The sequence below is a fragment of the Triplophysa dalaica genome, chromosome 9 (assembly GCF_015846415.1).
Source record: "Triplophysa dalaica isolate WHDGS20190420 chromosome 9, ASM1584641v1, whole genome shotgun sequence".
Taxonomy (NCBI): domain Eukaryota; kingdom Metazoa; phylum Chordata; class Actinopteri; order Cypriniformes; family Nemacheilidae; genus Triplophysa; species Triplophysa dalaica.
The window spans coordinates 2,061,972-2,089,385 of record NC_079550.1 but is presented as its reverse complement, the minus strand read 5'-3'; the positions used below and the strand labels follow the sequence as shown (position 1 = coordinate 2,089,385).

At 46.2% G+C, this 27,414-nt stretch overlaps 1 protein-coding gene across 18 annotated transcripts in view; it reads right to left on the bottom strand.

The window, feature by feature from the left end:
- elna (elastin a) overlaps window positions 1-27,414 on the bottom strand; it is a 118,751-nt gene that overhangs the window by 47,106 nt on the left and 44,231 nt on the right. For 11 of the 18 annotated variants that reach the window (XM_056757481.1, XM_056757488.1, XM_056757483.1 and 8 more), the window contains 15 exons: window positions 26,517-26,594; window positions 25,942-25,992; window positions 25,694-25,765; window positions 25,383-25,421; window positions 25,138-25,203; window positions 25,001-25,045; window positions 23,113-23,160; window positions 20,403-20,474; window positions 20,091-20,129; window positions 15,082-15,147; window positions 14,945-14,989; window positions 14,750-14,836; window positions 1,374-1,442; window positions 1,273-1,305; window positions 984-1,058 (listed from right to left, as the gene is read on the bottom strand). In XM_056757481.1, coding sequence (XP_056613459.1) covers window positions 984-1,058; window positions 1,273-1,305; window positions 1,374-1,442; window positions 14,750-14,836; window positions 14,945-14,989; window positions 15,082-15,147; window positions 20,091-20,129; window positions 20,403-20,474; window positions 23,113-23,160; window positions 25,001-25,045; window positions 25,138-25,203; window positions 25,383-25,421; window positions 25,694-25,765; window positions 25,942-25,992; window positions 26,517-26,594 — 885 coding nt within the window. The remainder of the gene's footprint in view (window positions 1-983; window positions 1,059-1,272; window positions 1,306-1,373; window positions 1,443-14,749; window positions 14,837-14,944; window positions 14,990-15,081; window positions 15,148-20,090; window positions 20,130-20,402; window positions 20,475-23,112; window positions 23,161-25,000; window positions 25,046-25,137; window positions 25,204-25,382; window positions 25,422-25,693; window positions 25,766-25,941; window positions 25,993-26,516; window positions 26,595-27,414) is intronic. The other 7 variants (XM_056757498.1, XM_056757500.1, XM_056757499.1 and 4 more) reach the window with 4 other exon arrangements.

Sequence of the window (27,414 nt, the reverse complement as noted above, 5' to 3'; positions counted from 1 at the left end):
CGTCACACCGCCAAGATCAGAGCTGTCACAGAATGGCCCATTCCCGACACTCGTAAAGCCCTCCAGCGGTTCCTGGGTTTCTCCAACTTCTACCAGCAATTTATCCTAGGTTTTGGCCAAATAGCCGAACCACTCACTGCATTAACCCCCCCCCAAGATTCCATTTAGGTGGAATTCCCAAGCTCAGGTAGCCTTCGATAATCTCAAGTCCCGGTTTGTCTCTGCTCCTGTGCTTTGTTTTCCAGAACCCAAGCATCAGTTCATTGTCGAGGTTGATGCATCCGATGTTGGGATAGGTGCAGTTCTGTCTCAGCGCTCTAGTCATGATGGGAAAGTGCACCCTTCCGCCTTCTATTCCCATCGCCTCTGCCCTGCTGAACGGAACTATGACATCGGTAACCGAGAGCTGTTGGCGGTCCGCCTGGCTTTGGGGGAGTGGCATCACTGGTTGGAGGGAGCGGTGCAACCTTTTTTGGTCTGGACGGATCACAAGAATCTCGAATACATCCGTTCAGCCAAGAGACTCAATTAACGACAGGCCCGCTGGACTCCGAGAGTGCACTCTCTCTCGTCTCTTCGAGGTCTCCGAGAGGGAGCCTTCGACCAGCCCCATCCTCCCCAACGAGATGGTGATCGGGGCTGCCATCTGGGACCTCGAGGGACGAGTAGAGCAGGCCGGCCGAGGGGTGCAAGTACCGAGGGAGTGCCCAGAGTGTAAGCTGTGTGTCTTGGTTGTCCTGCATCCCGAGGTCCTGCAGTGGGGTCACTCTTGTTTGCAATAAATCCCTCTTCATTTTCCACTCCTCCTTTCTGAACAGATTCATTCTGGTATGTAACACACCTGTACACAATTAAATTGCTTCCCAAAAGAAAACAAAGTACCTTTGTGGCTGCATTTCCTATTTCAACTTAAAATATGTCAGACTATGGAGGCATTAGGAATTATAGGCCATTGCTCCTTTATAAAACAGAGAGTACCGTACCTCCTCCAGTTCTGGGCACTCCTCCAGGAACCGCACCTGGTACTCCTCCTGGAACTCCTGCTCCTCCAGGCACTCCTATAGACACATTGCCATACAGTTTGTAGTGTGCCAGCACAGTCTGTACAGGTATGCATTTAAAACGAAACTGTGTGTTCTAAATGAAATCAACAAGCCATTGTTCTTTTAAATAAAGTTCAAAATAAAGAATTGGGGTTTTGTTTACATGACATAACAATTGCAGTTTAATGAAATTAAATGACTGGTTTTATGAATAAAACTATATTCATACCATATTTAGGTGGTTTTGCTCCAGCTCCTAGTCCTAAAAAAAGTCACTGTTACTAGACTTAACGCAAAAATGAAGAAACTGCTAATTAAAATAAGATATACCACTAGTTCCCGGAAGTCTCCCTATGACTGATCCGTAGCCTGGGATTACATTGCCCCCTGCTGCCACACCTGCAGACATGATACAAGCAGTCAAACAGTTTCATAAAATTGCCTTTTTGAAAGGGAAAAACATATTAAACCCCATGCATCAGTTTGTAAGTTAACCATCTGTACGTTTTTTAAGCTGCTTTGCTGGATATACAAATATTGTACATTAGTATTGCCAAACCATTTATAGCGGAGCTTTAAAATAGTGAAAAACAAAATGCTTAAAAATATATATATATATATATATATATAGATAAAACTATATAAAAAGAAAATAATATTTTATTGGTAACACTTTACAATTAGGTTGTATGTGATAACAATTAGTCAATCCATTAGTTTACATTTATGCATTTGGCAGAGGCTTCGATTTAAATTGCATTATACTATACATTTTGTTTCTGACTATGTGCAATCCCCTGGGATTGAACCCACGACCTTGGCGTTGCTAGCGCTATGCTCTAACCACTGAGGCACTGGAATGCAGTTAAAGTTGTAGATAAAGTAGTTCTCCTTTAAATTGAAAAATCTGTCATCATTTACATGCCCTCTTGTCATTTCAAACCTGTATGACTTTCTTCCGCAGAACACAAAAGAAGATATTTTGAAGGATGTTGTTAAAAGCCCCCCATTCACTTGCATTGGTCACAATAAAAGTGAATGGGGGGCTGTGATGTTCTTTTACCAACATGTTTCAAAATATCTGCTTTCTTTCGATTTCTGCAGAAGTAAGTAAGTCATACAGGTTTGAAATGACAAGAGGACATGTAAATGATGACAGAATTTTTATTTTGAAGGTGAACTACTAAGTTAACATGAACTAACAATGAAAAATACTTTCATTAATTAAAAATACTTTTAATTTTGCATTTTACTGCTAATTTGTTTTTATCAAATATTGTAACTGTTGTTAATTGTAAATATTGTTAGTATTAGTTGCACCATGAACCATTTGTCACACTTCAGGTGTGACGTTTGTTGTATGTTTTGTTTGGTTTTTTCCTCCCGTTGTTAATCTCATTATTAGTTCATTAGTTTCCACTTGTGTTTCATCATTGTTAATTAGTCCCACACCTGATTCTGTTTTTCCCTGAAAAGTTTCCTTTTGTATTTAAGCCCTGTGTCTCCCTCTGTTCTTGGTCGGTTATTATTTATGTCAATGGATTATCAAGCTGGTTTTTGTCTTCCCTGTTCTCTTGCTCCCGTGTTTGTTTTGGACTCATCTTCATTAAACCTTATTGGATTATACCTTTTGCATCTCCATTCATCCTCCTCCGTGTCGCCCTGACAGAATAACCGACCGCTAAACATGGATTGCTATACCTTTTCTCCAGAGGCCATCCTCAGGGACTTGAGGCAGGACGGACGGCCTCTGGAGAACTACGTGGAGGAGTTTGTTGACGTGTGCTGTCGGGTGAGTTGGAGCAATCAAGCTCTAAACCTGGCATATTTGACCGGTCTGGATGATATTCTGCTCGTCCTCGTCATGCTTCCCGATGCAGATGAGTACCGGCTGGAAGACTTCGTGAATCGAGTCCTCCAAGCAATCGGCTCCGAGTTCTGCGTCGGGGTGACTGATAAGGACTTTCCGAGATCTCTTCAGCCGGTCCCGTCCAGCTTTCCAGAGCCTCTCCAGCCGTTCCCGCACGGCCTTCCGGAGCCTCTCCAGCCGTTCCCGCACGGCCTTCCGGAGCCTCTTCAGCCGTTCCCGCACGGCCTTCCGGAGCCTCTTCAGCCGTTCCCGCACGGCCTTCCGGAGCCTCTTCAGCCGTTACCGCATGGCCTTCCGGAGCCTCTTCAGCCGTTCTCGCACGGCCTTCCGGAGCCTCTCCAGCCGTTCCCGCACGGCCTTCCGGAGCCTCTCCAGCCGTTCCCGCACGGCCTTCCGGAGCCTCTCCAGCCGTTCCCGCACGGCCTTCCGGAGCCTCTCCAGCCGTTCCCGCACGGCCTTCCGGAGCCTCTCCAGCCGTTCCCGCACGGCCTTCTAGAGCCCGCTGCCCAGCCGCCAGAGCCCGCTGCCCAGCCGCCAGAGCCCGCTGCCCAGCCACTCCTATCTGGTCTCCCTGTATACTCCCGGACTAGGCCCAAATATTTTTTTGGGGGGAGCTATATATGTGGGATGGCCGGATTGGTCAGACCGCCCGCCAAGCCTCCAGAACGGCCGGCGCCCTCAAGGACGGCCGGCGCCCTCAAGGCCTCCAGGACGGCCGGCGCCCTCCAGGCCTCCAGGACGGCCGGCGCCCTCCAGGCCTCCAGAACGGCCGGCGCCCTCCAGGCCTCCAAGACGGCCGGCGCCCTCCAGGCCTCCAGAACGGCCGGCGCCCTCCAGGCCTCCAGAACGGCCGGCGCCCTCCAGGCCTCCAGAACGGCCGGCGCCTTCCAGGCCTCCCGAACGGCCGGCGCCCTCCAGGCCTCCAGAACGGCCGGCGCCCTCCAGGCCTCCAGAACGGCCGGCGCCTTCCAGGCCTCCCGAACGGCCGCCGCCCTACAGAGTCCCAGAGCTGGAAGTATCATCCTGGAGTACCACCCCCCCTTTCCCCTTTTTGCACTGTTTTGGCGCGAGGACGCGCCTTGTGGAGGGGGGGTAATGTGACGTTTGTTGTATGTTTTGTTTGGTTTTTTCCTCCCGTTGTTAATCTCATTATTAGTTCATTAGTTTCCACTTGTGTTTCATCATTGTTAATTAGTCCCACACCTGATTCTGTTTTTCCCTGAGTGTCTTCCTTTTGTATTTAAGCCCTGTGTCTCCCTCTGTTCTTGGTCGGTTATTATTTATGTCAATGGATTATCAAGCTGGTTTTTGTCTTCCCTGTTCTCTTGCTCCCGTGTTTGTTTTGGACTCATCTTCATTAAAACCTTATTGGATTATACCTTTTGCATCTCCATTCATCCTCCTCCGTGTCAGCCCTGACATCAGGACTGGAACGGACGACGTAACGCACTTCTTACAGTTCAACAGGTTTTAATGGGAAGATGGGGAAAATCCACAAAACAGATAACTTCCATGGGTACGTATAACATCCACGGGAGAGAGATCACCAAAGGGTCTGAGCTTGCGACACTGAACAGACAACCAAAGACAACTAGACCTGACACGGAACATAGAACAACTCAGAGTATTAAGTATATAATACTATGTCTCGTTTCGGAAGCCTGCTACCTCATTGAGGCGGTCTCGTTTCATAAAAGCAGGAAGGACACTCAGTATGCTCCCTTCTAATGCAACCTACTTTCGCATGAATTTGGAGGACACATGAGGTGTATCCTTCTTTAGGGTTAACCCACAATTCTAAGCGTCTGCCAATGTCTGTTATTTGAACAAATCTTAGCAGGCATATGTAGTACATATGTTTATAATTGTTTAGTGATTTTTAAACGTCTAAAACAGTAAAGCAAATATTGCTACATTAACTCTTTTGACATTGTTTAGGCTACAAAGTAACCAACTTTTTACGTCTTAAAATCAAGAAGAACTCATTTGAGTGCAACCAGTTGTCATAGTAACGTGGTACTTCCTGTTTTCTTTTCTGCCAGTATGTCCCACAAAGGACGTCTCGTTTAATTCTAAGATGATGCTCCTTCGTATACCGCATCCTTTAGAGCAGTGGTTCCCTTTAACTGTTCTACCTAATACTTAAAAGATTTACATAGTTGCGTAAAGCTACATACAGAAATGTTTATTAGCAATAAACCTGCTTGGGGGCATCAGATATAATAACTGTCTGACTCTCATTTCACTGTATTTTAATGCAAAATGTTGCGGTCTGGTCAAGGGGTACTTGGCTTGAAAAAATCATGAAAAGGGTTACTTAAGCAAAAAAAGTTTGAGAACCACTGCTTCAGAGGAAGAGACCTCAAGAGGACACAAGGACGAAACAAGGCACTGCTATTGAGTCCAAGGGAATGAGCTGCAGGTGCAAGTAAAATCAGTGTCTTAGGTGCAGGTGTAATCAAAGTGGAGTTCGATGCAAGGGGGTGTTGGGAAATGTAGATTGTGCCATTAAAGGTCCGGAAATAGAGAATAGGGAGGCAAAGATTAAAGATTTTGTTGGTACGATTATAGTCTGAGGAATAATCACGGTTATGACGATTATTATGCATTCATTAATTTCTTTTTTAAATTTTATTTACTGGCCCTGACAAAAAAGATTTCTTGCCCGCCACGAAGTCATAAATAATTAGTTTTTCTCGATTGCTTAAACCCATTTTTTTTTAATTATGCCTCGTATTCTCAAAACAGTCATCGCAAATCCATAACATCTCATCCAGTTCCCCAAACATCCTATTTTCATGTCAAAATTAAGATCTTCAATTTCAAACTTACAAGAACTTAAATCCACTGGCACAAATAATTATATTTAATAGGCTACTAGTTACAAATAAATCCTTTCATTTAACAAGGGTTTACATTTTAAATTTGCTCAACGCTTTATTCGGTTTGAATCATTTTCAATATATAAGGAGTGTTTTAATTTAATGCTGGGTTGCATAGAGGGCTTTAATGTTTGTATTCGCTCTGTTTTTTGTGCAAGTTGAGAAATACAGCGAGTGAGATCAGAGTGCCTGTGCAAAACTCTGCGTGTGTTTGCTCCTGTGTATTGCGATGCGTGTCATTCATAAAATAATGGCAAAACCCAACTCTAACATGATTTAGCTTTATTTCCTTTAAAACCGAATATGCTCTATAATGTCGTTGGATTATCAGTATATCCCCCATATGGAATAAATACCACTGCCAGCAAACACAGCTGGGTTTCTCAGATGTTAAAAAAAACCTTATCGTGATTAAAGCAAAATATATAAATATATTTAATGAGCAAAACCAACGCCTAAAGTTCGGGCTACTTAATATTAGATCACTATATTCAGAGGCAGTTATTGTAAGTGAAATGATCACAGACAACAGTTTTGATATACTATGCCTTACTGAAACCTGGCTTAAGCCAAATGATTATTTTGATCTAAATGAGTCTACTCCACCAAGCTACGGTTATATGCACGAGCCATGTCCGCTTGGTCGAGGTGATGGTGTCGCAACAATCTTTAGAGACTTTCTCACCGTAACTAAGAGAACAAAGCATGCATTTAAATCATATGAAGTGCTTGCGTTGAACATAATTGTTCCAAACAAAAGTAAAAAAACATTGCTTTTCTTACATTGGCTACTGTGTATAGACCCCCTGGGCCATACACTAATTTTCTGATAGAGTTCGCAGACTTCTTATCGGACCTATTGGTTAACGTTGATAAAGTACTGATTGTCGGAGATTTTAATATCCACATAGATAGTGTTAACGATACATTAGGAGTGGTGTTTAAAGAGCTACTACACTCTTTTGGTGTAACACAAAACGTCTTGGTTACGTATGTAACCTCAGTTCCCTGATGGAGGGAACGAGACGTTGTGTCGAGAACGACAGATGGGGTTCGCCCTTGAGAACCAATCAACTATGACTACTATAGAAAAGGCCAATGAAATTTGGCGAATGAAATTGCATGCCGGGCTCCGCCCCCGGATATCCGGAATAAAAGGAATTTTCAGAATTCACTTACCTTTTGTTCTGAAGAGCCTGAGAGCCTCTCACGACTGCAGCAGAATACGATACGTGTTTGTGGCATAAGGGACACAACGTCTCGTTCCCTCCATCAGGGAACTGAGGTTACATACGTAACCAAGACGTTCCCTTTCTGTCGGTCTCTCGACGTTGTGTGGAGAACGACAGATGGGGTTGCCTATGGAAAATGCCACAACGCTGTATCGTGTCACAATCTCTAGCGAAGCGACGGTAACAAGCCTGGGCGTGTCAGCTCGATGCTTTCGCGAAACTGTAACCATCCAGTGTGGTGGTCGGGGGGTTCCAGAGCTTTCTTGGAGAAAGATGGGTACAGCCCTGACCGGTAACCTTTCACGTACAGGGCCTTAGCTCTCTACAGGCGAGAGGCCGTCCGGCTCGGGTTTACACCGGGTGAGCGCAACTCTTAATCAGAGACGCCCTGCAGAGGCCACCTCCTACCCGTGGGGAGGAATATGGTGGATATAGGTATGGTCTCCTCCTTGGAGGAGAACGCATGGAACGTGCGGACTGGGTAGTTAACCGCGAGGTGGAGGTCCACCTGGGGAAGCTCATGGGTTACCAGGAGTGGGAACCATTCTCATGAGGATACATCAGACGGAACAGCCCACGGAGGGGGTGTTACAGACGTCCGGTAGCACTAGGTCCGGTTAGAGGTATCTGTGATAGCTCACATGGTATCCCGCCTAAGGGGGAAGGCTGCTCTGCCCAGCCAGCCCCCCAGGGGGTGCTTGCTTGGTGATGGATGGAATGCCTATTCTTAACCACTGTCTGGGTAAAAAGGAAGGTTGGTGAGGCACCAGTTTCTTAGCCATGTGTTTGGGTAAGAAGAGAAGGTAGATAACACACTGACCCAACCTGTTAGAGGGTGGAAAGGTGCTTTCGCAGGCATACGCCCCCCCGGATGCCAGTCCTACATGTCGCCACGCAGGACGTGGGCTGACACCGGGTTTACGCGAAGGTTGTTAACCCCTGCAAAGGTGTTTGGGTGTAGCCCAACCCGCAGCTCTATAAATGTCTGCTAGAGAGGCGCTTCTGCCAGTGCCCAGGAGGTGGCTAAACTCCATGTGGAGTGAGCCCTCACTGCCAATGGGCATGGGAGATTCCGAGATCGGAATGCCGTCGTAACGGTGTTCACGACCCAGTGCGCCAGCCTCTGATTGGAGACTGCCATCCCCTTCTGCTGTCCTCCAACAGACACGGAGCTGGTCAGAGCTTCAGAGCTCTGCGTGCGGTCCAGCACGTACTGGACACAACACTGATCGGGTTGGGTATTCCTCACCTATGGGGAGCGTCTGCAAGTTCACCACTTGGCCCCGGAGAGAGTAGTGGGAACTTCTTGGGCACGCATCCGGGCCTGGGTCTCAAGATAACGTGAGTTTTTCCAGGGCCGAATTTAAGGCAATCCGGGGACACGGAGGATGCTCGGTGGTCCCCTACCCTCTTGAAGGAAGATCGGAACCTCCGAGGGGCTCTTGGGGGGCACTGAGGCTCCCTAGGACCACTTAGGGTCCCAAGAGAGTATGGAGCGGAGATGAGGCGGATTCTGCCCTCTCGCCCCCCTTAGAAACCTGGTGACCAGGTCGTGTTGCATCAGCTCTGAAGCCATGTGCGGTTAGACCGGTGTGGTGTAACCAATAACACTTGGTGCTCCGGCTCCCTGACCTTGCACAGCGTCTGTGCAAGGAGGCTCCTGGGGGGGAGGTGTGCTTACGCCCATCCCGCGGTCAGCTGTGCGCCAGGATATCCGTGCCGAGAGCATTGAAATCCAAGCGGGCAAATGGTGGTGTTACGGGAGGCGAACAGGTTTACCTGGGCCTACCCGAAAAGCCTCCAAATGAGCTGGACTGCGCGGGGGTGGAGTCGCCACTTTCCACGAGGCATAAACTGGCGTGAAAGCACGTCGGCTGTCTAGTTCAGTTTGCCCGGGGTGTGTGTGGCCCGCAGGGAACGGGTCACCTGTTGACTCCACCAGAGGAGGCGTCGAGCAAGTTGTGTTAGCTGCTGTGAGCAAACGCCACCCTGACGATCTCAGGGCCCTGGCCACAGATGTCACAGCCCAGGTAGCAGACGAAATGGTGGCTGGTTCCCGTAGGAAGACAGCCACCCGTGACCGCAACTTCTGAATGACAATCTGCCCGCAGCGTGTTGGACGCCCAGACGCCTTTCGCAGCGATCGTGTCCATCCCCCTCCTCGATGAGGGTGCCGCACCCAAGAGAACAGCGGGACATGCCGCGCTGGAGATTGCTCAGTCAGTCCTGAAAAGGACTTTTTTAGAAAAAATCTCTAACACCTCCGGAACCGCCGAGACGCCCAGGGGAAGGTAGCTGCAGGTAGGGACGATCCGCTGCAACACGTCGTAGATCCGGCAATGTAGAAGAAGAAGAATTCATTGAATTCGTTCTGTTCGTAGTCATGAGCGAAGGCTATGAAGAACAAAAGGTAAGTGAATGCTGCACGCCAGCTTCCTTTTATACCGGATATCCGGGGGCGGAGCCCGGCATGCAATTTCATTCGCCAAATTTCATTGGCCTTTTCTATAGTAGTCAGAGTTGATTGGTTCTCAAGGGGCGAACCCCATCTGTCGTTCTCGACACAACGTCGAGAGACCGACAGAAAGGGAACATCAATAGACCTACTCATCGACTTAATCATACACTAGATTGATTATATCTCATGGAGCCGAAGTAACCAATATTGATATTATACCTCAAAGCGGCAATGTCACCGATCACCATCTTATGACATATACACTACACACTGCAGAAATCAGTCGTATAGCTTGTTATCAACAGGGTAGAACAATCACCTCAACTACTAAAGATAGTTTCGTAAAGAACTTGCCAGATCGAACTCCATTAATGACCTTGCCAACAAATATAGAATTGCTCGATGACATGACCAGCAACATGGGAACTGTTTTCTCTAATACATTAGAAGCGGTCGCACCTATAAAGTCAAATGATATTTTATTAACAAAGTTCGGGAGGAACCTAAGCATACCAGCAGCAATCAAATATATCTCGAGCATGTGACATCATCACAATCATCTCGGCTGGTACAACATCAGCAATCAAAGCATTTACCCTATCAGTACAAGCAAGCTCCATCAAAAATAGACAAGCAGTCTTACCTGATGCTTCTCGCAAGTTCTACATCCCTCCTCCACCCCAGCTCCTCTCATTTCCCTCTTAGTCCCGCAGGACCCCCGGGGGGATGTGTTCTGGGCTCGAGCTGGTTCTGAGCCTGCCGCACTTGCCCTAACCAAGGTAGAGTGCCTCGTGTACGGAAAGACCTGGTGTGCTCGGAGCCCACTCCTAGCACAGCACGCAAAATACGCATAACCTTCATATCCATGCTTTACCAATTCATCCTACAACCTAGCTGCTTATCTGAAAAAAAGATTAATGAAAAGATCATAGCACCATGGTTCAATAGCACCACTCGCGCCCTTAAAAGAGAAACGTGTAAACTGGAGCGCAAATGGAAACAAACCCAATTAGAGGTCTTTAAAATTGCATGGAAAGAGAGTGCAAACTGTAATAAAAAGGCACTAAAATCAGTAAAAGCTGAGCACTTCAGTAACCTCATAGAAACTTTAAAAAAGGTTTTTATTTTGTACAATTGCTAAACTAACAAACAGTTAGACTTCACCTGACCTTTCTATTCTGCCGCACCTTGGTGGCAATGAATTCATGATTTTTTTACAGAGAAAATCGAAAAAATACAAGACAACATAGCTAAAACCAAACCTCCAAGTGTGTCCAAAAAAAAAAACAGGAAGACTTAATTAAACTTATTGCAACATCCAAACCGACAACATGACAACATGACGCAAAGAAGCTTATTCATGCATTTGTGACCTCAAGACTTGACTAATGTAATGCTCTACTTAGTGGTTGTCCTGTATCATCAATAAACAAACTACAGTTAGTTCAGAATGCAGCTAACAGTTCTTACCAGGTCAAGAAAATACGATCACATAACCCCAGTTTTATCATCGCTTCACTGGCTACCCATTAAGTATCGTATTGATTTTAAAATTATTTTAATTACTTACAAAGCCTTAAATGGTTTAGCCCCTACTTACTTAACTGAGCTTTTATCCCATTACAACCAATCACGCTGTCTAAGATCTCAAAACTCAGGACTTTTGAAAACACCTAGAATAACTAAATCCACTAAAGGGGGTAGAGCTTTCTCATACGTAGCACCTAAACTCTGGAATAGCCTGCCTGATACTACTTGAGGGTCAAGTAATTGGCTCTCCCAATTTAAATCTAGATTAAAGACACATCTTTTCAGCCAAGCTTTCACTTAATGCATAGTTAATGAACAGCAGCTACGCTAATTATTCTCTTTCCAAGGTAGGGAGAAATTCCGCCAGGTCCAGATGATCGACATATGCAAATCCCCAACTAGAGATTACGCCAGCTACAGTTGCAGACTGACTGACCATCCCAGCTCCATCTAAGGCAATGCCACCACAACCCAAGAGAAATACGACCATCAGACCATCCGAGCTCAGACCACTACATCCCCAACCAAGAGCAAAGATGGACTACTTGTCACATTAATGCTGAATTTACAATACTTGGTATTTAATACTAAACTTACATCACATGTCACCAGTTTGAAGTTATAGCTGCATTCAGTGGCCCTGATTGGAGGTTCCTGGGTGGGTGTTTGTGGTGGTTGGGGGGGATTCATTTGCTGGGGCTATGTGGGTCCGGTTTGGCCTTGCTTTGTGGTCGATGTCGGACAAAGCTCAGCCATCGGTTGACGGCGGAAGCGTCTCATTCCTCCAAGCCGGCCAAGCGACTTCAGCACTGCATTCCATGGCAGTGCTCCAGGTAAACCAGGCCAAACTCCTCCAGGGCATGGAACTGATATTGCGCCCTTCAAAGAGCTGAGGAACACGACGGATCTGGCTCTACACGCCACCAAGGCCACGGCCCAGGCGAGAGGCAGATCAATGGCCAGTCTCGTGTTGCTCGAGCACAATCTATGGCTGACGCTCACACAGATTAAGGAGGCAGACAAGGTCCCCTCCTCGACACTTCCACCACCATTTCACCACATTTCTGCCACCAGCCTCTTCCGACCGGCAGTCAAGGGTTTTGCAGAATGTCTCACGGCAGCGCAGAAGTCTTCGCAGGTCATGAAGCACTTCCTACCCAGACCCGGATCCAGACCAACGTCGGATCGCCCCCAGCAAGCGCCGACTCAGCAGCCGGTCAGGGCCACGGCCCCCGCTGCTCAGAAGGCAACAGGTGCGGAGACGTGTCAGTGCTCTCGCTCTGGGAGACGTTTCCCCCACCCTCTGGAGCAGCGGTTCTCAATCCTGGTCCTCGCGCCCCCCCGCTCTGCATAATTTGTATGCTTCTCCTACCGCTTCGGAGATTTGTTCAATACGCCAGCAAGAGCCCTGCTAAGTAAACATCACTAGATATTCTGCCATAATTCCAGTTTGAAATGGGCATAATGTTGCGCAAATCTCAAGATTACGGTTAAATAACCCTGCAATCTTCCGTAGAAGTTTTGTCTGTGTGAAGACGCTGCAGTGTTGCGCAAATTCGTGCTCTTAAGTTAACATCAGCCGATTTCCTGTTTGCAGGGACTAGAGAGCAATGAACACAGTTCAGGGAACACGTCAATCAGAACGCGGTTCATTCATTGAGCTCTCTTCTAATGAGCTAGAGATTTAAATCAGGTGTGTTAAACAAGAGAGATACAAAAAACATGCAGAGCGGGGGGGCGCGAGGACCAGGCTTGAGAATCGCTGCTCTGGAGGAACTGGTCAGACATCTGAACTGCGCCCTTTTGAAATGGTGCTTCAGAATGATTAAACTGAAACAGATCCTCTAGCAAATATGCCCAGGGGACTGGTTCTTCTCCCTGGATCTGAAAGGGGTTGCATATCAATACATGGTCCTTCCATTCGGGCTGTCTCTAGCTCCTCGCACTTTCACAAAGTGCATGGACGCGGCTCTATACCCTCTGAGGCACACGGGAATCCGCAATCTGAACTACCTCGACAACTGACTTGTTCTATGTAGGATGTGCCCGGGCCAAAGGTGACCATTTGGCCATCGTAAAACACCATGGGCTCTCAGCAGGAATCTAACTGCCGCCAGCAAGTCTGATCCAACTGCCTTCTTTTAAAGCATCCATCATTTGACCAGGATAGATTCCAACACACTCCCCTGGACTTCAAAGGAGTCCCAACGAGGAGGACGAAGTGCTCCCCCAGCGAGAAGACCATATGACCCAAAAGGAATATGGCAGCTAGTTTCATTCCTCTTGAATTTGTCTTTCTTTCTGCCTAACCTCAAAAGAATGGTTTAAATGGTACACCTATATCTCCACATTGTATGCTTGTCCCCATGTTATTATGTGCCTCACCTATAACCTCAAAAGCATGTTTGTTTAGTTGTATTCTGCTTATATTTACATTCTTGTACAAACTTCAGGTCAATGTACTTATAAAACATGCCAGGATTATATCTAAATGTTTCTCTCTTCATTCCTTAAAAGATGGTGTATAGCACAGTAATGTATTTTATACCATATTCATTTTATCTTATTCTAAGAGTATTACAGCCCCAAACGTCTAGGTTAACATAAATGCAAATGAGCTAATGAGCAGAACAAAAAAACATCGATTTTGCGCCCAAAATCATCTCATCGCATTGGATCGTCCACCTTGGAGGGGCGTGAAGCCCCCAGGCTTAAAATATCTGTGAACAGAGCAAACAATGCTCTTTCGTGTTCTTGCGTTCCCGTTGGACCAACTCCTGAGACCTGTCTCTGTCCCTTCGTAGAGACAGTTTCTTTCGGCATTTTTACTTCCGCTAAGTTCGTTCTACTTTCGTCAGCCAATCCGGTTCTAAGAAAGGATCCGATGGATTGAAACCATCAGGACTCTGAAAACCCCTTTTCCACGGACACGAGAACTTGTCAAAGCACATTCAGGAAACCAATGCAAGTATAGAAACTATATTCTAAACCCCGTAACCCCTTTTTGACAAGGAGATTGTCCTCGATGGTTTATGCAGATGTGAATAGCTGTTTGTAATACTGCCACTTTTGTTTTTTATTCTCTTACCTTTCTTTACTGCATTTACATTTCATGTGTTGTTTGTCTTAGCGTTGTTTTGTGCTAGTTAGTTGGTGTGTTTCCCCTTTAAGTATAAACTCGCATTTGTTATCTACACTCGAATTGTTGCTGTTTGTTTATCACATGTTAACGTCAGTTAAACTGCTTGATTTCATTATAATTTCTGGAGCGGTACTGTACTACAGTAAGAGTTGTGTTATGTTTCCAAGGCCAGGAAAGTAATATTTCTTAGATTTGATATACGATCTGCTGGTCACTTGGTGGACGGTTGAATTTAGTTTGTCGCTATTATTAGGTCTGGTGAATCCGATAAAGTGTATAGAATAGGTATGGTTAATCACCATTAATTATACGTATTTTACTGTGATCAAACTCATAGTTTCCCCATAATTGGTGGAGAATGCGCTGGCAGGTTTAATCATGATTTCTTGCGCAGTTTAAGCTTAGGAAACTATATGTATGCTAAGATAGATTTGTAAAGCTTCTTACATCATACCCAAAAAGATTTGAAGATGTAAAGGTTCTTAAACCAACTACAGAGCCAAGGGGTTGAAAACTTATGTGATGTACTTTTTTTTGCAAAATTGTTACTGTCAGAGAGGACAGTACTGGCATTCTAGTTTTATGACATTACCTCCTGTTCCAGGGTAGAATACTCCAGGGTAGATGCCTCCAGCTCCTTGCACAACAGCAGTACCAGGCACAATCCCAGCTCCAGCACCTGCAACACAGCACAGCCATAGTCAGAAGGTGTATGTTACAGTATTTGTCATTCATTGCCAATAGCGAGACTGAATAACAATTATTCTGAGCATAAGTAGATGCCCACCATATTTAGCAGCTTTGGCTTGAGCAGGGGAGAGTGCCCCTGGACCTTGAAAAAGAAAAGTCTGGTTTTATTGTTCCAATATGGTAAATAAACTTATTATAAATTTAAACCATTGGCAGACATCTGTAGATCCTTACCTGCTCCAGGAAAGAGTCCACCTGTGCCTGGTACACCACCGATTCCAGGAACACCAGGACCAGCACCTAGACAAACCCCAACACTATTACAGATGTTTTAAAACTTAAACCCAACTGTTGGTTTCCCTTTTTAAAATGTATGTTCCCTTTCTGTCGGTCTCTCAACATTTTGTAAAGCCGACAGATGGGGTTCGCCCTTGAGAACCTTTCAACTCTGACAACTATAGAAGAGGCCAATGAAATTTGGCTCATGAAATTTGCATGCCGGTCTCCGCCCCCGGATATCCGGTATAAAAGGAAGAAGACGTGCAGCATTCATTTACCTTTTGTTCTTCAGACCCATCGCTCATGACAACAAAACTGTTTAAATCTAAATTTAAAACAATTGCCGTACCTACGACGTGAAGCAGTCCCTATCCAGAGGTGTTCAGAGATTTTCCAAAAAAGTCCTTTCAAGGACTGATCATTTCTCCAGCGTGGCATGTCCCACTGTTCTCTTGGGTGCGGCACCCTCATCGAGGAGGGGGACGGACACATTAGCTGCATCAAGTGTCTGGGCGTCTAGCATGCAGAGGCAGCTTTCGTAGACACATCTTGCCCGCACTGCGGCAGATGGTCATTCAGAAGTTGTGGTCACGGGTGGCAGTCATCCTTCAGGAACCAGCCACCCCTTCGTTTGCTACCCGAGCTGTGGCGTCGGTGGCTAAAGCCCTGATGTCCGCTAGTGCTAGCAGCGTTAGTGATATGGGGACCTCTGCAAGGCCGCTCAAGGGCCGCTCGCACCCCGCCTCGCTCTTCTGACCGTTCCCCAACCGAAGGTGGCAAACCATCCAGATCCTCAGCCACGTATTCTGAAACGATGCTTGAAGATTCAATTCAAGTTTATTTATATAGCGCTTTTCACAATGTGCATTGTTCCAAAGCAGCTTTACAGGGGCAAACAGGAAAAACAGAAAAGGTATAACACAGCACAGTGCATTGTGTTTATAGAACGAGCAAGATCATTCTACTAAATAATATCTAATTAATAAATAAATAAATAAATGCAGTCTCCCGGTGAGCAAGCCAACACTGCCCTGCTGTGGTGAGGAACCCAAACTCCAATGATTGAATGGAGAAAAAAAAACCTTGGGAGAAACCAGGCTCAGCCGGAAGGGCCAGATCCCCTCTGACGTGTCAGAGTTGCACTCAGTGACCCCAACCAAAAGCCCCGGGCAAATATCCACGAGGAAGAGGGAGAGCCCACTATTCACAACCCAGAAAGTCCCACTCAACGAAAACCATGCAGGTTGAACCCGGTCCCACTCCACGATCGACACCAGAAAACAGAGGAACAACAAGGGAAAATAGCAATGCCCCCCACTCTCTACAAACACCCACCCAGGAACCTCCAATCAGGGCCACTGAATGCAGCTATAACTTCTTCCTGCTGACATGTGATGTAAGTTTAGCATTAAATACAAAGTATTGTAACTTCAGCATTAATGTGACAAGTAGTCCATCTTTGCTCTTGGATGGGGATGGAGTGGTCTCAGCTGGGATGGTCAGATAGTCGTATTTCTCTTGGGTGGTGGTGGAATTGCCTTAGATGGCGCTGGAATGGTCAGTCAGTCTGCAGCTGTAGTTGACATAATCTCTAGTTGGGGATGGGCATATGTCAATCATCTGGACTGAGGCGGAGGCAGGAGGAAAATAATTAGCGTAGCTGCTGTTCATTAACTATAGATTACCTGAAAGCTTGGCTGAAAAGATGTGTCTTTAATCTAGATTTAAATTGGGAGAGTGCGTCTGACCCTTGAATAGTATCAGGGAGGGTATTCCAGAGTTTAGGTGCTACGTATGAGAAAGCTCGACCCCCTTTGGCGAGACGTAAGGTTGAACACACAGTGTGTGCAGCTGTTCCTCCAGGCAGGTTAAGTCAGCTCTGCCGCGCGAAGAACCACCCCCCGTGGGAATGGTGAAGCAGACTGTCCCCTTGGTCCCCCTGTCTCATTCCCTGGGAGCTTGGCAAGAGATGTCCACACTGTTTTGGTGGCTACTGAGGACGGTCCGTTTCAGCTACTCGATCCAGTTCGCCAGAAACCCTCACAGGTTTCGGGGCATCCTCTCCACCTCAGTCATAGGCAGGGACACCCCCGTATTTCGGGCAGAGGTCGCCACCCTTCTGGCGAAACAGGCCATCGGGCCGTACTCCGCCCGTTCTTCATCGTTTACAAGAAAGACAGCGGGTTGTGCCCCATTCTAGATCTGCGTACACTGAACAAGCACATTCACAAGCTGCCGTTCAGGATGCTCACGCATTATCCATTAGATTGGTTCGTGGCAATCGACCTGAAGGATGCTTTCTTTCAAACAATTTCAGAGGCTCCTGGGACACATGCCGTCCTCGGTGGGGGTAATACCCCTCGGGTTGATGCACATGAGACCGCTCCAACACTGGCTACTGAGTTGAGTTCCGAGGATAGCGTGGCACACCTGCAGCAGGTGCATGGTAATTACGCCTCTCTGCCGACGCACACTAACCCCCTGGTCTTCCATGACTTTCTCCGGACTGGGGTCCCTCTTTGGCAGGTGACAAGGCACGTGGTGGTGACGACAAACGCCTCCCTGCAGGGGTGGGGTGCAAGCAGTAGCGGGGCGTTGGACGATCCCCCGCCTGAACTGGCATATCAATTGCCTAAACTTGTGGGTTCCTAAGGCTGTGCTACTTGCACTGAGGAGGCTACAGCCTCTCGTGCAGGAGAAGCATGCGCTGGTCCGTCTTGACAGCACTACAGCCATGGCGTACATCATTCATCAAGGTGGCTTACGCTCACGACGCCAACATGACTTGACCGACGCCTCCTCCTGTGGAGTCAGCAGGTGACCTGCTCCCTGTGGGCCACACATCCCAGTCAACCTGAACCAGACTGCCGACACGCTCTCTCGTCAGTATACGCCTCGCGGAGAGTGGCGATTCCACCCCCGCACTGTTCAGCTCATTTGGATGCTGTTCGGGCAGGCCCAGGTAGACCTGTTCGCCTCCCACGACACCACCCATTGCCCGCTTTGGCCCCCCTCGTCATGAATGCCCTTGCTCACAGATGGCTGCGGGACAAGCGGAAGTACGCCTCCCCCCCAGTGAGCCTCATTGCACAGACACTGTGCAAGGTCAGGGATGAGGAGCATCAAGTGCTACTAGTTGTGCTGTATTTGCCCAACTGCACTTGGTTCTTAGAGATAATGCTCTTGACAAAGTCTCCCCCCTGGCCCATTCCCCTGACGGAGAACCTGCTCTCTCAGGGAAGGGCATGTTCTGGGATCCCAGACCAGACCTCTCGAACCTCCATGTCTGGTCTGAATCTGAGTCTGAAGGAGATGGTGGTCTAGTGGGTTAAACCACTGAACTGGTAAATCAATGGTTGCTGGTTCGATCCCAGCAGCCACCACCAGTGTGTCCTTGAGCAAGACACTTTACTCCATGTTGCTCCAGGGGGATTGTCCCTGTAATAAGTGCACTGTAAGTCGCTTTGGATAAAAGCGTCTGCCAAATGTCTAAAATGTAAAATGGTCTCCGGACGGGACGAGGAGATCCTGAGTAGGCTACCCCCCACTGTGGTGGAGACCATCACCAAGGCTAGGGCCCCATCTACTAGGTGGTTATACTTCTATAAATGGCGCCTCTTTACATCCTGGTGTCTCTCTCGACGAGAAGACCCACGGAGGTGCTCAATCGGGACTGTGTTGTCCTTCCTACAAGAGAGACTGTACACTTACATCACCACCTCCACACTGAAGGTGTATGTAGCCGCTATTGCCACTCGTCACGATTCAGTTGATGGAAAGTCTCCAGGGCAGCACGACCCGATCATAAGGTTCCTAAGATGCGCGAGAAGTCGGAACCTGCCTCGTCTCCACTCCATACCCTCCATACCAGAGAGGCTTGCCATGTGGTCCTGGCAAGCCTCTCTGGGCCCCCTTCAAGCCCCTCGGAGGTTCCGATCTTCCTAACCTCTCGAGTTAGATGGCCCTCTTGATGGCGCTCGCTTCTTTCAAGAGGGTAGGGGACCCACAAGCATTCTCCGTGTCCCCGGTTTGCCTTGAATTCGGTTATCCTGAGACCGAGGCCCGGATACGTTCCTATGACTCCCTTTCAGGACCAAGTGGTGAACTTGCAGGCGCTCCCCCTTGGGGAAGAAGACCCAATCCCGTTCATGTTGTGTCCAGTGTGCGCACTTCAGGAGCTTGACCAGCTCTTTGTCTGTTTCTAAGGACAGCAGAAGGGGAGGGCTGTCTCCAAACAGAGACTGGCGCACTGGATCGTGGATGCCGTCATGGCGGCATACCAATCACAAGATCTCCTTTACCTATTGGCAGTACAGGCGCAATCCACACAGGGTAAACTCTTTCTCCAAGAAAGCGCTGGGACCCCCGACCATCACACTGGAAGGTTACAGTTTTGCGAAAGCCTCGTGCTGACACGCCCAGGCCTGTTACCATCGCATCGGTAGAGATTGTGACACAATACAACGTTGTGGCGTTTCCATGGGCACCCCATCTGTCGGCTAGACACAACGCCGAGAGACTGACAGAAAGGGAACGTCTCAGTTACGTCTGTAACCTCAGTTCCCTGATGGAGGGAACAAGACGTTGTGTCCCTTATGCCACAACACGTATCGTCCTCTGCTGCAGTCGTGAGAGGCTCTCAGGCTCTTCAGAACATACGGTAAATTAATGCTGCACGATGTCTTCATTTTATACCGGATATCCGGGGGCGGAGACCGACATGCAAATTTCATTAGCCAAATTTCATTGGCCTCTTCTATAGTAGTCAGAGTTGATAGGTTCTCAAGGGCGAACCCCATCTGTCGTCTCGATACAACGTCCCTCCATCAGGGAAGTGAGGTTACAGACGTAACCGAGACGTTTTTACTGACATCAAAATTTGTCAATGCCATATGTGTCAGTCAACTTTCAATCAATCATGGACGGACCCATGTTATACAAGAATCAATTATACTCTCACTCACCATATTTAGCTGCCTTGGCTTGAGCCGGTGTGAGGACACCTGCAAATAGGAAGGTTTTGTAAGCAATCAATTGTTGCAATTATCACAATTATCACATAAATGAACAGTTCTCCCATAACAACATTGTGTGAAAAGAGAGAAATAATAACACTTTACATTAAGGTTGTATTTGTTAACATTAGTAAATGTGTTAGCTGAAATGAACGAACAATTTGCGATCTAGTTTTTCAGCATTTATAAATATTTTTCAATGTTAGTAAAACTATTAATGTACTGTATGTCTGTCTTGAGGACAAATGTGTTAAAAATCACCTCCTGCACCAGGATAAAGTCCTCCAGGACCCCCTGGCAAAGCTCCAGTCCCACCTAAACCAGCTCCAGTACCTGAGGAAAAACATAAACACTCCAATAGTTAGGTTTCAATCCCCCAGTTTGATCAGCGAAACCATTACAATAACTGAAGCACAATATATGTTTTTATGTTGTTGCTTCAGCATAGGGCATAAGGCTTTTCGCCTGATTTTGTTCCATATTTTAATCTTCTTGTGTTTTCTGTCTTGTGCCGGTATGTGTTGGATTATACCGCTGTGTATGATGTTGCATCATTTTGTAGCCACTTGTTTCATTTAATAGAGATTCCATAGCCAAGAGCCAAGGTGGAGCTGATGAGTCAAAGGGCCAATATAGTGTCAAAGTCTCGGAGGCTGCAGGCGGAGACAGAGGATCCTTATAACTAGGTGGAGATAAGGACTGGAAGGCCTGAGGCAGAGCTGCACAACAGGTTGGAACAGACTGATAATAAGATGAGGGACTGACGGGAGTCAGTGGAGGCAGGGCCAAGGAAATGGCTGAATCTAGAAGAGGAGGTAGGAGAAGGAGGCTGCGTGGGAACTCCAAAAAATAGGAGCTGGGTTGAACCAGCAGGGACGGGTGACTCTGGGAAAAAACCTTCAAACAATCAATATAGACTTCAAAATGGAGGCACAATCCACCCTCAGTGGCTGGCTGAGCAATGGTTTTGGAGTGGGGCTAGAAAAGTTCTTCTCTGTGGGGCAGATGATGAATGTTGATTCGATATTCATCAGCACCCACTCCACAAACGCAGCAAAATCCTCACTTGGACTTTTTGCTCGCAGGCATGCCTTACACCACTCACTTTGGTTGGTAGAAAAACAAACACAAATCGAGCGGTCAAGATAGTGCATAAGGCTACCCAGATTTTAAAAAAACCTGGTATGGTCCTCCAGCGAGCTAAATAAAAACAAAAAGAAAGAAACACACTGCAATGTAATCTTCTCTTGGTCTTGCATTCTGTCAGGGTTTTGTAGGGATGAAGCATGTGACAAAGAAGTATATTACAAAAGTTACATTTAAAGGTACAGTCTATAAAGTTGTGCGGCATCTTGTGGTAAAGTTGCAAAATTCAACCAAAGGCTCACTCCACCCCTCCCTTTAGAAACACTACAGAGGCTAACAGATATCTAAGGTGTCATCGCATTTCGCTTCTTTGCCGAAGGTGATAACGTATTTACAAAATGTGCTTTGTAGAGCAGTTCATCTGTTTAGGGCTACTGTAAAAATAACATCTGGATATACACTCACCTAAAGGATTATTAGGAACACCTGTTCAATTTCTCATTAATGCAATTATGTTGGTGGTGTAATGGTGTGGGTGATGTTTTCTTGGCACACTTTAGGCCCCTTAAATGCCACGGCCTACATGAGCATTGTTTCTGACCATGTCCATCCCTTTATGACCACCATGTACCCATCCTCTGATGGCTACTTCCAGCAGGATAATGCACCATCTCACAAAGCTCAAATCATTTCAAATTGGTTTCTTGAACATGACAGTGAGTTCACTGTACTGAAATGGCCCCCACAGTCACCAGATCTCAACCCAATAGGGTTGCATCTTTGGGATGTGGTGGAAAGGGAGCTTCGTGCATCGAACAAATATCCATCAACTGCATGATGCTATCCTATCAATATCGGCCAACATTTCTAAAGAATACTTTCAGCACCTTGTTGAATCAATGCAACGTAGAATTAAGGCAGTTCTGAAGGCGAAAGGGGGTAAAACACAATATTAGTATGGTGTTCTTAATAATCCTTTTGGTGAGTGTACAATGCTTTGCAAAAGTAGTAGTACAAAACAGTTCTGATATATCGAAGGTTTACAGAAGAATGTAGTCTCCATTAATATTTGTTGGAAGAAATTTGGAACAACCAGAACTCTTTCTTGAGCTGGCGTCCTGTCCAAACTGGGTATTCAATGGACTAGGGGCATTGTTAGTATAGTGAACAAGAAGCTGATTGTACTCTGGTTGGGCGCCACGGTCATATATGGAGATGGGAGAAACTTGCAGAGGTACCAACATCACTTCAACACTTCATCAGATCTGATTAATCTCCGTTTTAAGCAACATGTCTTGAGAAAACCATGCATCACATGCGCCATTCCATCCCAAATGTAAAGTGTGGTGGTAACAGTATGATGCTGTTGGGGGTGTTTTTCAGCAGAACAGATGGAGAGTAGAAAGAAAGCTCAGCTGTGCATAATATAGAGATAATGATCATGAAAACCTAGTGCAGAGCATTAAGAACCCAGGAGTGGGAAGAGGGACAATTCTCCCACAGCACAATTATCCTATGTACACAGCTAAAATAGTGCAAGAGTGGCTTTTGGACAATCTCAATGTCCTTCAGTGGCTCGGCGTGTGCTTAGGCTTTAACCCAATTGAATTTCTCTGTAGAAACCTGAAAATGTCTGTCTACTCTACCAGGCAGAGTTTGACAGAATCTAGGGAGAATAATGGCAGAAATTAATCTAATATAGATGTGTACAGCTTCTTACGTCATACACAAAGAGATGTAAGGATGTTAAGGTGCTTAAACCAACTACTGAGTCAAGGGGTTGAAAACTTTTGAAATGCTCTTTTGCCCTAGTTGTTACAAAACAAGTGGAGTGTACTGTATTGTCAGAAAGGACTGTACAGGTCGTCCAGATTTGTGACAGTACCTCCTGTTCCAGGGTATACTACACCAGGCACAATCCCAGCTCCAGCACCTGCAGCGTAACACAGCCATAGTTAGTAGTTGTATGTTACAGTGTTTGTCTTTCATTCACGACAGCAAGACCGAATAAAAATTATTCTGAGCATGGGTAGATTCCCACCTGTCATGAATCTAACAAGAAGACATGGCGTGGGAACCCAAATGCAGGAAGACACAGACGGTAGATGTAACACTGATATTTATTGAACATTTAAACACTAACAAAACAGGCAAAACCAAAACTCACAAGGTGGAAAACAGGACTGGATAATATAAACTTTAAAAACAAACAAGGACACTGACTAACTAGACTATTACTAACAAAGACTTAAAACAAACACTTGAGACAAACACTAAACTGACACTTACTATACATGGGGAAAGAGGAACAAGAATCAAGGTAACAAGAACTTCAGCAAACAGGAACATGTACAGGTACAGATACAGATACATCCAAGGTAAGAGGAACAATGCACGAGCACAAGACAAAGAACACAAGGGTGTTTTAAAGGGGAACAAACACAGGATCATAACGTGAAGTCCAGAAGGGGTAGGGCTGGGTGGAGAAGCTCCAGCCCTTGGCGACACGCCAGAGCGCGGAGTCCCAGGTGACTTGACTGGGGAAGTCCTGGGGGGAACTGTCCTAGTACCCTGCAGGACTGCTGGGCTGGTCCCCGGCTGGAATGCTGGAAAAGACCATGGCTGGATTGCCGGGCTGGACCTCGGCTGGACGACCGGCTGGAGTGCCGGGCTGGACCAGGGCAGGACGGCCGGCTGGAATGCGGGGCTGGACCAGGGCTGGGCGGCCAGCTGGAATGTCGGGTTGGACCAGGGCTGGATGGCCGGCTGGAATGCCGGGCTGGATAAGGGAGGCTGGGCAGCGCACTCAGGCGGCTGGGCAGCGCACTCAGGCGGCTGGGCAGCGCACTCAGGCGGCTGGGCAGCGCTTGGTGCCCGCTGCCGGACCGGGCCTGGTGCCAGACCGGACCTGGTGCCGGCTCCTGGACCGGGCTTGGTTCCGGTTCCTGGAAGGAATCCGCGGCCGGGCCGGCCGCCCGGACCGTCACCTCCCCACGGCGCCCCCCAAAAAAATATATGGGGACTGACACCAGTGGACTCGGGACCTCCGGACTCGGGACCTCCGGAACTGTTGCCGGTTGCTGCTCTGGGCTGCAGGACAGCAACTTCGGCCTGGGACGTCCTCCACGTGGCTTCTTCCTCCCTCTCAGGTCGGTCGAGCCCACGGCTGATTCAGCCGGGCCCGTGGGGGACCGAGGGAGTGCCGGGAAGGAGGTTTCCATGTGGAACCCCACCCCCGGGAACGCTCCGGCTGTACACGTACCTGACCACGTCCGCAAACCCTAAGGGAGCCAGCAGCCTCTTCTCCGACGGTGTGAGGCGCCAGGTGAGGCAGCAGTTGAAGATCGTCTTCAACTCCGCCTCACCAAACTCGGTCACCTCCGCCACCGCCGAGAAACAAACACTTGAGACAAATACGAAATTGACACTTACTATACATGGGGAAACAGGAACAAGAATCAAGGTAACAAGAACTTCAGCGAACAGGAACATGTACAGATACAGATACAGATACAGATACATCCAAGGTAAGAGGAACAATGCACGAGCACAAGACAAAGAACACGAGGGTGTTTTAAAGGGGAACAAACACAGGATCATAACTAGAAACAGGTGCTGGGGATTAGGAGAGGCTGACAAGGAACGAGATGCAGGGAACAATGACGAGACACGAGAAAGAATCATTCAATCTCACATAAAACCATAGGTTATGCCATGACTCCACTCAAATAACACGAATAAACATGACATGATAGTGGAATCATGACACCCACCATATTTAGCGGCTTTGGCTTGAGCAGGGGAGAGTGCCCCAGGACCTTGAAACAGAAATGTCTGGTTTTATCGTTCAAATATGGTAAATAAATTGATTATAATTTAAAACCATTGGCAGACGTCTGTAGATCCTTACCTGCTCCAGGATAGAGTCCACCTGTGCCTGGTACACCACCAATTCCAGGAACACCAGGACCAGCACCTAGACAAACCACAACACTATTGCAGATGTTTTAATCCAAACCCAACTATTGGTTTCCCTTTTTAGAATGTATGTTTTCAATGAGATCAAAATTTACCAATGCCATATGTGACAGTCAACTGTCAAAAAATCATCGATGGACCCATGTTATACAAGAATCAATTAATATCCTCACTCACCATATTTAGCTGCCTTGGCTTGAGCCGGTGTGAGGACACCTGCAAATAGGTTTTTGTAAGTAATCAATGAATGAACTGTTCTCCCAGAACTTCATTGTGTGTGAAGAGAGAAAGAGTAACACTTTACAATAAGGTTGTATTTGTTAACATTAGTAAATGTGTTAGCTGAAATGAAGTCACAATTTGCAATCTAGTTTTTCAGCATATACAAATCTGTTACAAATGTAACAGTAAAAAAAGTACAAATGTTAGTAAAACTATTCATTTATATACAGTAGGTCTGTCTTAAGGACAAATGTGTTAACTATCACCTCCGGCACCAGGATAAAGTCCACCAGGACCACCTGGCAACGCTCCAGTCCCACCTAAACCAGCTCCAGTACCTGAGGAAATACATCATCACTACACTAGCAAGGTTTCAATCCCCCGGTTTGACAACTAAATCATTACAATAACTGAAGTACTATGTATTTTTTGTGCTGTGGCTTGAGCGTAGGGCATGTGGCTTTTGCAAAGCGCTTAATAAATTGACGACATAGATTGACGACAATATTATTACCATATTTAGCAGCTTTAGCCTGTGCAGCAGAGACGCCTAGAGACCCCACACCTACACACACAGAGTGAACATCAGTCAGAGCTTATGCATTTGTGTAGATAGACAGTGCATGTGTGTGTTTACTGACAGAGATGCAGTGATGGGATCAGTGTTATTGTAACTTCTCTAGAGTTAATCAAAATATAAAAATATGCACTCGGTCCACTACACATCATTTAATTTTTCATTCTACATTTTAGAACATAAAGACCTCCCAAAATGATTAAGAAACGGTTACATTTAATTATTTTCATTGCAGTCAGTCTTTGTCTAGAAATTCTTCTCTTCTCATTTTATCAAGCAGCTTCTTGAGGTCTAAGTGTATTGAAATTCATAATAGCTCATATTGACTCCTTTTCTTTATTTTTCAGAAAAACTAATTTTAAACATGTATGTTTAGGCTTCCAAATCAAAAGGTTTTAAAAAACATGTAAAACACAAGACCCTTAACTTTGACTGGTAGTGTATATTTAATTTTCCATTCAAAATGAATAACATGAGAAAGTAGTCCAGTAGTTTTGCTATCAGTAACGCACCAGTTCCTGTAGGATACCCTGGCTTGGATCCAGCTTTTCCCCCAGGAAGACCAGCACCTCCACCAAAGCCACCATAACCTTCAGTACATCAGCTGACAATCAGCACACAAACTAATGCATATGTTACAAAAGGTTTTCTGGACATGCACATACTCAGGAGCAGAGAGGGGTGTAACTAGTAAATAAATAATAAGTTACTGTAATTTAATTACTTTTATCTTTAAAAAAGTAAAGTAAGGGATTACTCTAATTTTTTCTGTAATTTAATTACAATGATTTAGGATGTAATTGATTCGTTTAATAGGACTAGTTGTTATAATCCCACAATTTATAACTAAAAACTGTGTAATGTATACAAGAGTGGAATTTACTTTAAAATTCAAGTATTAATGTAACTTTCTCACATTTGTAATACTTCATAACTGAGTATAGAGTATTTTATGTAGCTTCATGTTATTTATTTGAATGAATTAAGAGTCGATTCATGTCTAACCTTGAATCACTTAACTAATCAAGGTTGGTATAGGATATAGAATGTAATTAGTAATAAATAATTAAATACTTTTTGGAGAGAATAATTTGTCCAGTAATCTAATTACACTATTGAATATGTAGTAAGTAACTATTAATTAATTACTTTTTCAGAGTAACTTACCCAACACTGCTCTGGAGATTGCTATACACCGCTAGACCAGAAGCAATTCCTGTTTCCTTTTTTAACACTACACAAATGTAAGAACAAAATACTACAGAACATTTAGAACGGAATTCAAATGTTAAAGGAACATCTTTAAGTCTTAATTATATATGTGGGAAAAAGGAAGTGGGAGGAGCAGGAAGCTCCTGGTCTGGGCCAGTGCTATTTACGTCTTGGTCAATAACCTACCGTATGGATGTT